The sequence below is a fragment of the Cynoglossus semilaevis genome, chromosome 5 (assembly GCF_000523025.1).
Source record: "Cynoglossus semilaevis isolate Cse_v1.0 chromosome 5, Cse_v1.0, whole genome shotgun sequence".
NCBI lineage: Eukaryota > Metazoa > Chordata > Actinopteri > Pleuronectiformes > Cynoglossidae > Cynoglossus > Cynoglossus semilaevis.
The window spans coordinates 15,038,847-15,051,088 of NC_024311.1; the positions used below are offsets into that span (position 1 = coordinate 15,038,847).

The window sequence follows — 12,242 nt, forward strand, 5'->3', positions numbered from 1 at the left end:
TACCCTAGAGGTAGAACAATAATGCACAGAATGTCATTTTAAATCTTTAGTTCCACACCTGATTCTACAGCTTCATACAATACTGTTTACTAATGTCAAATATTTACTCCATTAAAAACATCTGGGATATTGTTTCTGTGTCTCCCTGTGAGATTTTAAAGCCAACACACAGGAGAGGTCAAACGGTCAAAAGTGATTATCACAATTAATTTATATCAGCACCTGTCAGAGGGAAACTCTGGTTTAGGAGGCCCAAAAGGTCACGAGACTCTTCTGGATTCTTCTTCTTGTTCCTCCATCTCCTCCTTCTTATGTTTCTCTCCTGGATAAAAGATAAATGAATGTGTTGTAGTTATTGACATTAGAAGAAGAGTTGCAGCTTGAAACTATAAAATATTTACCTTTTGCAGCAGATCGTTGATGATACGTCTTGTTTTGTAATCCTGCTGGTGCTGAACATCATCCTAAATACATTTTTTACAAGTTAGAATTGAGTTTATTAAGCAAAGAAAGGCCGGAGAGTGGGATCCTGCGGTGAGCAGAAATCTTTGTTAGCTCTACACTGCCTCCTCCTGGAGAAGAGGAGTAGTAAACATAGACAATAGTGAGAAACTCTTCAACCCGCCAGTGAAATTCCCAAAACTTAACAGTAAAAATGTAACTTTTTATGTTCACTTTGAATTGCACTAGTGAAATTCCCAAAACACAATTTTGTTTATTTTACCAAATTTCTTTAACTATATATGTCACCAAACAATATGTGAATATTTGAATATAGAAAATAACGCATTTTGCTGTTTATCTTAGTTCTAAATTACATAAGAAAAAAAAAACATTCTTGGCTAAAATGAGAAAATACATTTCATGTTTCAGTTGTCAACAGTACCATTTAATTGGGTTACAGATATATAAAAAATATTGCTGCATATACTATATGTTTCACCCTCAGCTCTGCAGCACAAGTTAGTAATTCATTATAAACTCCTGCTGTGACGCTCCTGGTGAAGCCACAGCAGGACTGTTCGGTTCACTCTGCAGGAGGTGGCAGGAGGTCATTTCTGGACTCAGGATCTCAATCCAGTAGCCGTCAGGGTCCTGGATGAAGGCCAAGCCTTTAACTTTACCTAAAAGTTACACATTTGACATTAAACACGGTTAACATTTATTTAACAATGCCTTATATTTACTTGTCTTAAAGTGATAAAATGATGATGATAATAAAAGAATTATCATTAACTTTTCATATCGTCGTCATCTTCCAGCTTCTTGACAAATGTGACTCCTTCCTCCTGGAACAGTCGACAGGCAGCAAAGACGTCAGGAACGGTGATTCCGATGTGTCCTGTGAAAATGTCAGGTGGAGTTAAATCCAGGGCTGGGGTGTTTATTTAATTCTCTGTGCTGTAGATTCTTTTTTTTAAAATCATTGGAGATTCAAATAAACAATCAGCGATCAGATGATAGTGATGACTAATGTGACGTGTCATTATGAAAAGGTTAATTCTCTGTGCTGTAGATTCTTTTTGGAGATTCAAATAAACAGTCAGTGATCAGATGATACTGCTGACTAATGTGACGTGTCATAATGAAAAGTTTTTATCTTTTATACATCAAATATTTACCGTAACCTAAACTTTAACCTTAAAGTTAATGAACATTATTAACATGTAACATAACAAAGTGCATGTTCCTCATGCAGTCAGAGTTCTGTTCTGTTCTGTTTCATAAAACGTGGCTGTATTTGAGGTCAAATCCCGAGGTCAGGCTGAATGTTTCATTTATTTCATTACATCTACTGTGGATTTTAATGGTCCAATAAAGTAGTGTGAACCTGGATCTTACCAAATCCATGTGGATCAGAATTTCCATTGTGATAGGACTGACTCTCGTCAGACTCAGAACCCCAGTTACTGGACAGGCAGAACAAGAAAGAGAAAGGAAGTTCAGTCAGTCGGTATATACTTTAAACTATTAATAATTAAACTGTGAAAAAAATATATACATATATATGTACAGTAGGCACATACTGTGTCAGCTCAATAGTGGCCCTCCTGGAAAACATCCATGCCATCCTCTCCGTCACATCTGTAGGAATATCGTTCTTGTCCTCGTAACCCAAGAAGAAGAGTGAGAAATGCATGGAGGGGAAGTCAAACTTTTGCAGCAGCCTGTGAGAATTTGTAGAGCAGAGAAAATATTTAACAACAATAATGCAACGCAGTAACGCTGCCCTCAGGTCAGAATGTTAATAATTGATAATTTTTACTATCAAACATCTTTAAAAAAAAGTGAACTTAAGAAACACAATCTCAATAAACTATAAATCCGTCCAATCATTTAGACTCCAAGAATTGCGGCACATCTTAAAAGAGAAAATTCAGATTTTTGCAGTATCATGCAAAAATTTGCACACTCTTGAGAAGAATTCCGTACAAGAACAGTTTTAGAAGAAGACAGAGTTACTGTATCACGGCCGACTCCACAGAAACACACGATATACTTACGTCATTCCGAGTATCCTGGTATAGAAATCCAGGGATTTTACCGGATCTTTAACCCTCAGCATCGTCTGCTGCATTATGAAATCCTGGGATGTAAAGACAGAACATTAAAGATAAAAAAGAGTTTAACATTCACTTCACCGAAGCTTCTGTGCTGTAAACATCAATCATAAACACAGACGAAAAACTTATGGAAAGATGGTTTCACGTCAACACAAACTACATTCAGATGAAGTTTCAGGAACAGAATGAACTGTGAAGTTTTAAGTTTTATTTAATCTCAGAAAAGTCAGAAAACTACCACTACTTCCTAATAAACAGTAAATAAGTCAGATAAATTTCCAGTCAGAGGAATATATGTCCTGTACATATAAACAAAATAATCTCAGAAAAGTCAGAAAACTACCAGTACTTCCTAATAAACACTAAAAAAGTCAGATCAAGTACAGTTACAGTTCCAGTCGGAGGAATACATGTCCTGTACATATAAACAATACTTGTGCGTATACATTTGGAAAAAAAAATGCATGAAAAAATAAAAGAAACACCATAATCAATCTTACCTTGGTCATTGGATCCCCATCTTTACAAGCTTCATAAACTTCTTCATCTGACAGACCTTTATCATTCATTTTCCCTCAGTGATAAAGTGATGAGCTGAGCTCCGGCTGAATCGACTTTCTTCTTCTACAACCTTTAAAAAATGGCAGTTAGGAGTAAATGACGCCTTTCTTTTTTTTTTTTACAGATATGTGAGGTTGTAAAATCCCAAAGTCATTGATTTATATCCCCGTCACAGCTTTGTTAGAGTAACACTGCCCTCACCTGGAGAGGAAAAGTAACACTCAAGCGCTCACACCTTGACCTCCTTCATCACCACCAACAAAATGCCAAGACACTAATCTTTTGTTTGTCTTTAGAGTATTGTAACTGTGACAGAACCTACACAGTGAAAAATCTGAAAAAAAAAACACCTCACAATATCAAAAGTTTAAACAGATATTCCTCTTTACTCACTGTCTGCTGCTTGAATTTTGGAATAAGGAACATTTTGGTGCTGATCAGTATTTCAACATTTCATGTGTGTATGAATGAGTCTTCTTCATGCTACTGGACTTGGGTTGCATTCTTGGCAGTATGAAGTGGACTTGACATTAAAGTGACACAAAATAGAACAGGAGCTGGAGTCAGGTTCTCGTCAGGCACTAACTGAGCCACAGGACTCATGTCAGAGGTTGGTCTTAGGTCTAAGTTGGAATTATTTATGCATTTAGCAGACACTTTTTTTTATCCAAAGCAACTTACGAGAGGAGGATTAACAATCCAGCGTGTGTTTCCTCTGGAAATCGAACCCAGGACCTTCTGCTCTCTGCTTCCAATGGAGGCGAGCTAACTGCTACACTATGGAACAAACTAGGATGAATTATTCAATTCATTGATATATGAAATTGTTTATCATCCTGTTACGAGTATAAATTTATATTTATACATGCACATAACAGGATAATAAACAATTTTATTTATTGTGAACAGTATATTGAATATAGTATATTTCTGGGCGGCTGGAATTAATTGGTTTTTAGTTATTTTTAATTGGGAAAATTCAATTGAGATACGAGTGAATCGACACACGCCTGCTGTTGTGCACTCGTATCTAGGGGCTCCACTGTTTCTATACACAAAAATATAAATATACCAAATTAAAAAAAAATCAAAAAGGTGCAGGTTTCACGTTTATTGCACATTAACATTGTTTTTTTATTCTGAAATCATACAAACCTATCGCAGAATACCAGCTACACCGAGCAGGTCAACTCAAAAAAAATATGTCACCTATTTAGTCGTCCACCCAGATTATTAGTCCAGCTCATGCAAAGGCACACTGACTGCCAACGTGCAACTGATCCTGCTCCATTTCCCACTCTGCTCTCCGGTACAGTTTACTAAATGCATCACTAAATCCCAATGGTTTGCCCTCTTCCTCAGTGAAGCTACAGCAGATCCGGCCTGGTCACATTCCATTTGTTTTTTTTTTTATGAGGTAATGGACACCATGTTGTTTGGACTCAGGATCTCAATCCAGTAGCCGTCAGGATCCTGAATGAAGGCGAGGCCTTTCATCTTACCTGAAAATACATACATAAATAAATAAATATATAAATAATAGCAAATAATAAAAAAGTTTCCAAAGTGCATAGTTTGTCATTGTTATGATTTAAATAATGCACAGAATGTTTCTTGTACTGAAATTATTTCAATTCATCCACTGTACAACTTGTAGAATTCAAATATTCAAGATGGAGTTTTTTTACATTTTTTATTCTACATTTTTCATCTCCATCTTTCGTTGTTTTTTTATTTTTAATTTTCACACAACGATCATCTTTGATTAGCCTTACATTAGCCTAATATTGTCAATAATGTTGAATCAAAGTATTCTGACTTCCATTGTCCCCTTTCTTTATAATCTAAAAGTAAAATCTAAATCTAAAAAAAAATCCAATCAAAGTATTCTGACTTCCATTGTCCCCTTTCTTTATAATCTAAAAGGTTAAAAATAATGGTCAATACTGTTTTATCCAGAAAACATTTCTCTTCTCACCATCATCTGGCTTCTTGACAAACGTCACTCCTTGCTTTTCAAACAGTTCACAAGCGGCTGTTACGTCCGGAACTGCAATTCCGATGTGTCCTGTCAAATCACAAGAGAGAGACGAGGAAGTTCAGAGGTGATCTCCAGGTTGGCTCAGCAAAATGGAAGAAAAACAAGGATTTATTCTTACACCTATTAAAATAAATGACTAGTTCTACAATGTATGGAACTAGCAGATTTTATTTTTATTCAAGTGACTGTCTTGGTTGACAACAAGGATTTATTCTTACACCTATTAATTAAAATAAATGACTAGTTAGTTGTAAAAAATAATAGTGTGCAGATGCAGTTAGTATATGACAAAAACATGTTGTGACAAACTGCCTATTTGTAAAGATTGTGTTTTCCAAAAGAAGTCCGTCTCTAACCAACCAAAACTCTGTTTGACAGTAGCGTGATCTTACCAAAGCCTCTGGGATCAGAGTTTCCATTGTGATAAGACTGACCCTCCTCAGACTCAGAGCCCCAGTTACTGTTGAACACGACAACAGAGAGAAGCTTCGATCAGAGTAAATAAAAACACACATGATAACAACTAAAACCCATCGGCGCTAAAGCTGGTGCTTCACCATAAAATAACCTGTGACGAGTGAGAATTTACTTTGGAAAATAGTGTTCAAATATTGGGATTAAACGCTGATGTTGGATGAAAAAAAAAAAACTGCTAAAATGTGCAATGCAGTAAAATGACAAGATCCTCTCCCCTCCGCTGTTGCAGAGCAGCAGGGAGGATTAAACCTAAAAATGTACTGTTCCGTGGTATTTTGGGCACAAAGCATTTTCCCTTTGTCACTTCATGGGAGTATATATCTTAAGAATCCTACTGTGTCAGCTCAATGGTGGCTCGTCTGGAGAAAGTCCAGCCAGTCCTCTCCTTTACATCTGTAGGAATATCATTTTTGTCCTCATAGCCCAAGAAAAAGAGGGAGAAGCGCAGAGAGGGGAAGTCAAACTTCTGCAGGAGCCTGGGGAAAATTAGCACAGAAGAGAGAAAAGTATATATATATATATGTGTGTCACCATGTACAGTTAAAAAAAACAACTGTCTGTTAAAATCCAGTTGAGGTGCGGGAACGCTGACTCCTCAAGTCCACAACAATACTCACGTCATGCCGAGGATTCTGGTGTAGAAATCTAGAGATTTTTTTGGATCTTTAATCCGCAGCATCGTCTGCTGCATCTTAAAATCCTGAAACAGAACCATGAGGAGAATGTGCTGAAATATCAGTCGTCATTATGCATGACTTAAAAGAGAGTGAACTATACAAAAACATGTACATTATAAATTAATAGGCTTCTTTAAACATTTAAATTTAGGCCATGTTTTTTTTGTTTTCAACAGGTTGATTTCAGACAAAAAACACTATTCATAAAAATAACACATTATTACCTTTCTCGTTTCCTTACTTTTGACACACATATGACACTGATGGACACATTCCAGCCGGTAGGTGGCAGTAAAGCTGAGATTTGTTTGCCAGCCAGATATATGTAAATAAATAACATCAAAATACAAAAAATGTGGACACATGATCTGCTGAGGTTTTTATTGAATCACATTTGTCTAGTTAATTACAAAGCAAAAAAAAAAGTTTTGGGGTTAAACAAAGAATGCTGAGAACAGATAAGAAAGGTAATGGTAGTGTCTCTAGACACAGTGTCTCTTGTTGAGGAAATCATTTTTGCTTTGTGAGATGTGAACACATTCCTTAGGCTTCAAAAAAAAAAAAGAAAAAAGAGAGAGATTAACTTCAACAGCAGTGATCTGCATCTAGAACATCCGAATGAACCAATGTACTGTAAGACAAGTCAGGTACAAACTTGTCTCCCACTTGTGTCTATTTGATATAGATGTCTAGAGGTAAAAAAGTCGTTGCTGACTATATAGACTTATACAGTACTTGTATGTTTGCCTTAAGTCGTTAATAAGAACCCACTCGACGCAAGGGATGTTTAACTGCCATTATTTCAAATAATAATTAAAAATGCTGCTACACGTCGTGACTCATATTTGATTGACAAAACGAAACGGTTCTTCCAGAAGGTCCCAGAAAGTTGTGGTACTAATTTTAAGTAATGTGTACTAGTCAATTGCAGAAGCTTTTTCTTGTAGCCTCGCCTGTTTACTGTAACATACATGTTTTTAACTCAGGTCTGGAGTGACCGCGCCTAAATACCATATCTCCAGGTTGGACAGCTCTCGCGATATGTCAGCGCGGGGTTATACGTTATAGCGTGGTGTTAGCTACTCACGCGAGACAGCACCGGCTAAAGCAGCCCTGTGAGGAAGCCACCCATTTAAAATATTTTACTTTTATGGTCAACACAACAAAAGAGCAACCATTATGATTATAAACACGTTTAAAATACATTTTTCTGTTACTGTGTTATGCACGGACACTGGCAAAGCAGCAGGCAGTGGCCTGTCAACCGCAGGATGTCGGTTTAGGAATGTGTGGAAATACTATTATTTACTTTATAAAGAAACCAGTGTCACCTTACCTTAGTTATAGGGTGTCCATCCGCACAAGCTTTAGTGACTTCCTCGTCTGACAGACCTTTGTCGCTCATTTTTCCCGGACAGACGCGTTAAAACTTCACAGCAACTCACTGACGACGGAATGGACTGCTCTGAGGTTCCAAGTTTTTACAGGAAGAGTTTCTTGAGTCGGATTTCAAAATAAAAGCTCATAATAATAACCATTTTCATCAGTGGGAAAAACATTAAACATCATTTTACATATTATTAAGAAGTTCGTTTAACTTAATATCACAGACAAACTAAAACTGAAAAAACAAAAAAAACTTACGTTTTTGTGGCTTATGTTTCAAACTGGCGATGGTTGCTGAGAGGCTTGATGATGTAACATGGATGATCTGTGAATCATTTTTGGCATCCTGGCAGAGAGCATAGTGTTAGAAGGAACATCATCCCAATGAAGCTTCTACACACACACTGTAAGTCTCAGACTTACGTCACAGTGACCAGTGTTGGATCACCAGCAGGGATTTGTGGTACTGCACAGACAGAAAGGCCTCGTGGCTCCAGTGTAATCCAGCTGCTGATCCGTTGTTGCAACAGGGTGACTATGTTGGTGTGACGTTGGTCACAGAAAACAACTTTAACCTATAACAAACTATAACCTCCTTTTTTATTTGCCTCCACACAAATACATTTTTGTCACAAGAACAAAGTAATTCTTACAAAAAAATCGTTCTCGATCATTCGAGAACATTGTTAAAAGCACAGCTTCCATTGTTACTCAATGATCTATGAAGATAAAATCATCTGTATCTTCATCTAACTATTAATGTTTGCTCTTTATCTTTCTGCACTGTAGTAGTAACGATACTGTATGTGTCCAGTAGGTGGCATTAATGTGTTTGGTATTGTAGTTTCTGTTTTGACATCCTACAGCTCTCTTTGCAGCTACAGTACTACATTTGTACATAGTGTTGAACTCATCCATTAAAATCCTGGAACTAAAAAATAAATAAATAAAAAAACACATTACGTCATGATCAATTAAATATTTGGCGGTACTGTAAAAAATCAGGTGTAAGATTGAGTAATTCTGTTCCAAACACATCAGATTAAAAGCATATTTGCAACATGCAAATATTTTTTTGTGTGTGCAAAATTCAGCAATAAAAATCCAAGGTTAGATTCTTCTTTTCTTTTATATAGTAGCTCAGTTCATCGGAATCAGATTGAGACGTGGACCTCCTCGCGTGCTGGGGTGAGGTGGCTGGGTCTGAAGTCTGAGGCGTGACATTCAGGCCGGCGTTGACCTTCGAGTCCAGGAGAGTCTTTCTGATCTGCTGGTTCTCCCTGGTGGCAGCCTGCCACAGCACCTCCAGCTCCTCCTCTATTTCTCTGAGAGAGAAGAGGAAAAAGGAAACCAGTCAGTCGATCTGTCTATATTTAGTCAGCTCGAATCATGTCAGGTTGACACGCAAAATGAAAAATAACTCACAGAGAGTTCAACAAGAACAAAACAACAAGAGTGAGGAGTGCACCAAACTGAGAGGAGCAATTAAACCAAGTACAGTGTGACAGAAAATACTGTAAAGTAGGGACTCACAGTGAATACACAGCATGAGTTTGTCTTTAATATTCAAGGGGAAACAAAGTGACTAAGAGTCGATTAAATTCATGACGGTAGATATTATATTTATACCCGTGGAGTTTAAACAACCTTATCGCCTGGAAATTAAACTTGGTTTAGTACAAGGTCGCAATTCTTTGTCCAAGAAAATTCTTATAATTTATTGAAGTTATGATTAAAGAGTAGAAATAATTAAACAGAAAGACATAATCAAGCCTTTTTTTGCTATTCTTTATGAATGAAAAGAACACCTTTATTCAATAATGACCCTTTCCAAACGTATCGCATCACAGTTTAAAATGAGATTTTTAAGTTACATTTACCACCTGTTCAGATATTACATTCACATAAAACATTAAGTTGAAAATTCAGCTTCTCAGTGGTACAGTTTAAAGGTGAAATTAAATTAAACATTAATTTAGCTACGCCAGCAAAAGCAAAAGAAAAATCCAACACAATATTTTATAAATAAAAACACATCAGGCACCAACACACTTCACAGTTTAGGCCATAAAATATCAATTTGTCCTGTGATGTGAGATGGCTACAATAATCACCTCCTCATCTGAGAGGATCTCTCAGCTATGACACAAAAACACTTAAACGATCACAGCAGGCACAGAAAAACCCAAGTGTTTCTATATAAAGTATAGCAATCACCGTGTTTACTCGGCGTGCCACATGTCCTGCATTCAGATGCCGTGGAAACAACCTTCATACAAACACTTCTAAAATTCTCTTCTGAAAGTGCTCTTGAAAAATGAATTATTACCTTCACAGAGAAATCAAGGTGCTGTGATTTAATTAACCAAAGTAACAATGACTGAATATATACAGTATATATACAGTATATAAAAATTCACAGTATATATACAGTATATAAAAATCTTTTCACAACTTGACTTTAACACAAAACTGATATACACACAGGAATTGAAGAAAGACACACAGATCTTCTTCAACAGCTGTCTCTTAGTTTATAGCCACTAGGTGGCCACAGATCTTCTTCAACAGCTGTCTCTTGATGATCACAGATGAGTTGGATTTAATTGTTCTGCCAGTTACTGTCACATAGACAAACCAAGACAGACTCAATTATTAGTCGTAAATAAATAATAATGTTCAGAGCAATTAAGTGAAATTGATGATCTCTCATGACACAGTGGTTGGGAATCGCTCGTTATTAGGTCTTGTCATTCCATTCACCAGCAGAGGGCTGCAGTGAGAATGGCAGATGTTTCCACAGTCACAAAAGGCCCTGAAAACCTCTAGACCCCAAAAGACCTGGGTGGTCTATCAGACTCAAAGACAACATTTTTTTAACCAACGCAAAAAAATTCAAAGCCTCCTGCATTCTTTATAATGTCCTCCGCTGAATTTTTATAATCTCTCAGATACCAACGTTGCTAGATCTTTTTTATTTATGATGTGAAGGCCTTGATCTTACCTTGTGACTTCCAAAGCAGTTTATAAAAAAATTAATTTTTCTGAACCCACATGTGGACTACTAAATCATTTGCAAAAAAATAGCTTTAATTATAGACACACTCACAGCCACAAATACTGTAAATTTGAGTGCTTCAAAAAAGAAGAAAACAAATTAAAACTGTTAACGGGATGAAAAAGGATGTTCTCGTGCAACACGTAAGACGCACGTGTGCACGTTGAAACAATTAACAGCTTGCTATTTCACACACAGACACTGAGAGACAGAAGGATAAAGATAATGGAAGAGAATAACGGCTCCAAGGAGACAGCACGTAATTACCTGTGTGTGCTGTTATTGTCATAATGGCTGAAACACCAAAGCTTGTCTCTCAGATGCTGTTCACGCGTCAGCACCTGAAGTAATCAGCTGCCCTGTCTTGACTCACTCAGATGATTATTACAGAGGTGGGAACATTGGCATTAACCTAACAGGGGCCAGCTGTAAACTTTGTGTAAGATGACGCAACACACAGTGTGTGTCACCCCACGACCGCGGGGATAATTTACAGTAATGGCATCAGTCGGATTCTAGACAAAATGACTGATCATAATTTTGAAACAGCTGAAAAAATGAATGGTCTTGGTCTAGGTTTTGCTTATAGGAAAACAGTATCTGAGTATCAATTTTTATATTGAACAAGGATTAATTATCAGTATAACACATGAATTGAGTTGTTTTTGTTTTTTTAAAAGAAATTACTGTGATAAACATCATAGAAAAGCCAAGAAAACTAAAGATATTTAGGTTTTTTTTAACATGAACCTGGGAAAACAGAATTAGTTTATTGTTAAAAATAACAATGTACTGAAACAAATAAAAAAGTTATAAATGAGTCAATTACCAAATAAATTGAGTTGACGACCTTGTCAAATAAAAAAAATCACATTTTTAAAATAATAATAATTATGATTATGATTAGTTTTCTCAGTTTCAAATCTGACATTTTATCCATTATTTTAAACACTGTTACTGAACTGTGATGTTTCATCCTCGTCAAAGTTACTGTTTAAAACCGAGCATCGTGGTGGAGTACTAAATATGTAATACCAGTGAAGGCATGTGAATTAATTATGAGAACTCTGAGTCGACTGTGGGCTAGAAAAAAAGGCAAACATCCTCATTTCTAATTAATGCTGTTTTTTTTTCTTCCTCCACTCTGTACTGGTAAACATTGTGTCCCTGATCTCCGCTGACTAAAGACCCTCAAAAAAAAAAAAAAATTAAACCCCAAATCTGCTAATTACCTGCAGCCCAAACAGCGTGCTCACACAGGTTACCCTGAGCAACAGCCGTCACCGTTTCCTCAGAAGTTACTCAGACACAACACAAAGCTGAATCACGACGCTGCAGGAGACAGGAAGTTCATTAGAAGTGTGTGTGGGTGGGATTTAGGTGAGATTAGCTTGGGTGACTGGTGGCCAAACAGCTGCAGGTTGACCTCAGCAGCAGCAGCAGCAGCAGCAGCAGCAGCAGCCGCAGCAGGAGCACCC

General features: G+C 36.8%; 3 protein-coding genes across 5 annotated transcripts in view; all 3 read right to left on the bottom strand.

The window, feature by feature from the left end:
- Nucleotides 1–221: 221 nt before the first annotated feature.
- On the bottom strand, nt 222–4,074 carry LOC103379236 (lactoylglutathione lyase-like). 3 transcript variants are annotated; one of them, XR_003049766.1, is made up of 9 exons: nt 3,807–4,074; nt 3,327–3,459; nt 3,065–3,195; nt 2,505–2,587; nt 2,028–2,168; nt 1,843–1,910; nt 1,238–1,342; nt 402–1,124; nt 222–322 (listed from the first exon to the last, which is right to left on the bottom strand). XR_003049766.1 is itself a non-coding variant. In XM_008310724.3 (8 exons), exons 3-8 carry the CDS (start codon nt 3,131–3,133, stop codon nt 964–966), a joined length of 627 nt encoding a protein of 208 aa, XP_008308946.1. In that variant the 5' UTR covers nt 3,134–3,195; nt 3,327–3,459; nt 3,807–4,074; the 3' UTR covers nt 294–963. The 3 variants fall into 3 exon arrangements, 1 of the variants encoding a protein (XP_008308946.1); XR_003049767.1 differs by lacking the exon at nt 3,327–3,459; XM_008310724.3 differs by having other exon boundaries at nt 294–1,124.
- A 149-nt stretch (nt 4,075–4,223) lies between these two features.
- On the bottom strand, nt 4,224–7,816 carry LOC103379235 (glyoxalase 1). Its single transcript, XM_025055792.1, has 6 exons — nt 7,657–7,816; nt 6,261–6,343; nt 5,979–6,119; nt 5,559–5,626; nt 5,104–5,193; nt 4,224–4,627 (listed from the first exon to the last, which is right to left on the bottom strand). Exons 1-6 carry the CDS (start codon nt 7,723–7,725, stop codon nt 4,536–4,538), a joined length of 543 nt encoding a protein of 180 aa, XP_024911560.1. The 5' UTR covers nt 7,726–7,816; the 3' UTR covers nt 4,224–4,535.
- Nucleotides 7,817–7,964: 148 nt separating this feature from the next.
- Nucleotides 7,965–12,242, bottom strand: part of cep89 (centrosomal protein 89) — a 44,067-nt gene continuing 39,789 nt past the window's right edge. Inside the window, exons 19-20 of the mRNA XM_025055873.1 lie at nt 8,130–9,031; nt 7,965–8,052 (exon numbers count right to left, since the gene is read on the bottom strand). Of these exons, the coding sequence (XP_024911641.1) occupies nt 8,797–9,031 (235 nt within the window). The 3' untranslated portion in view covers nt 7,965–8,052; nt 8,130–8,796. The remainder of the gene's footprint in view (nt 8,053–8,129; nt 9,032–12,242) is intronic.

Bases quoted from the DNA above. Each gene is read 5' to 3' on its own strand.
- LOC103379236 (XM_008310724.3), bottom strand. From the start codon at position 3,133: ATGAATGATAAAGGTCTGTCAGATGAAGAAGTTTATGAAGCTTGTAAA. The intron at 2,588-3,064 runs GTAAGATTGATT...TTTACATCCCAG, and splicing joins ATGGGGATCCAATGACCAAG to GATTTCATAATGCAGCAGAC. The intron at 2,169-2,504 runs GTAAGTATATCG...AAATTCTCACAG, and splicing joins ACCAGGATACTCGGAATGAC to GCTGCTGCAAAAGTTTGACT.
- LOC103379235 (XM_025055792.1), bottom strand. From the start codon at position 7,725: ATGAGCGACAAAGGTCTGTCAGACGAGGAAGTCACTAAAGCTTGTGCG. The intron at 6,120-6,260 runs GTGAGTATTGTT...AATTTTCCCCAG, and splicing joins ACCAGAATCCTCGGCATGAC to GCTCCTGCAGAAGTTTGACT. The intron at 4,628-5,103 runs GTGAGAAGAGAA...ATGTATTTTCAG, and splicing joins TGTCAAGAAGCCAGATGATG to GTAAGATGAAAGGCCTCGCC.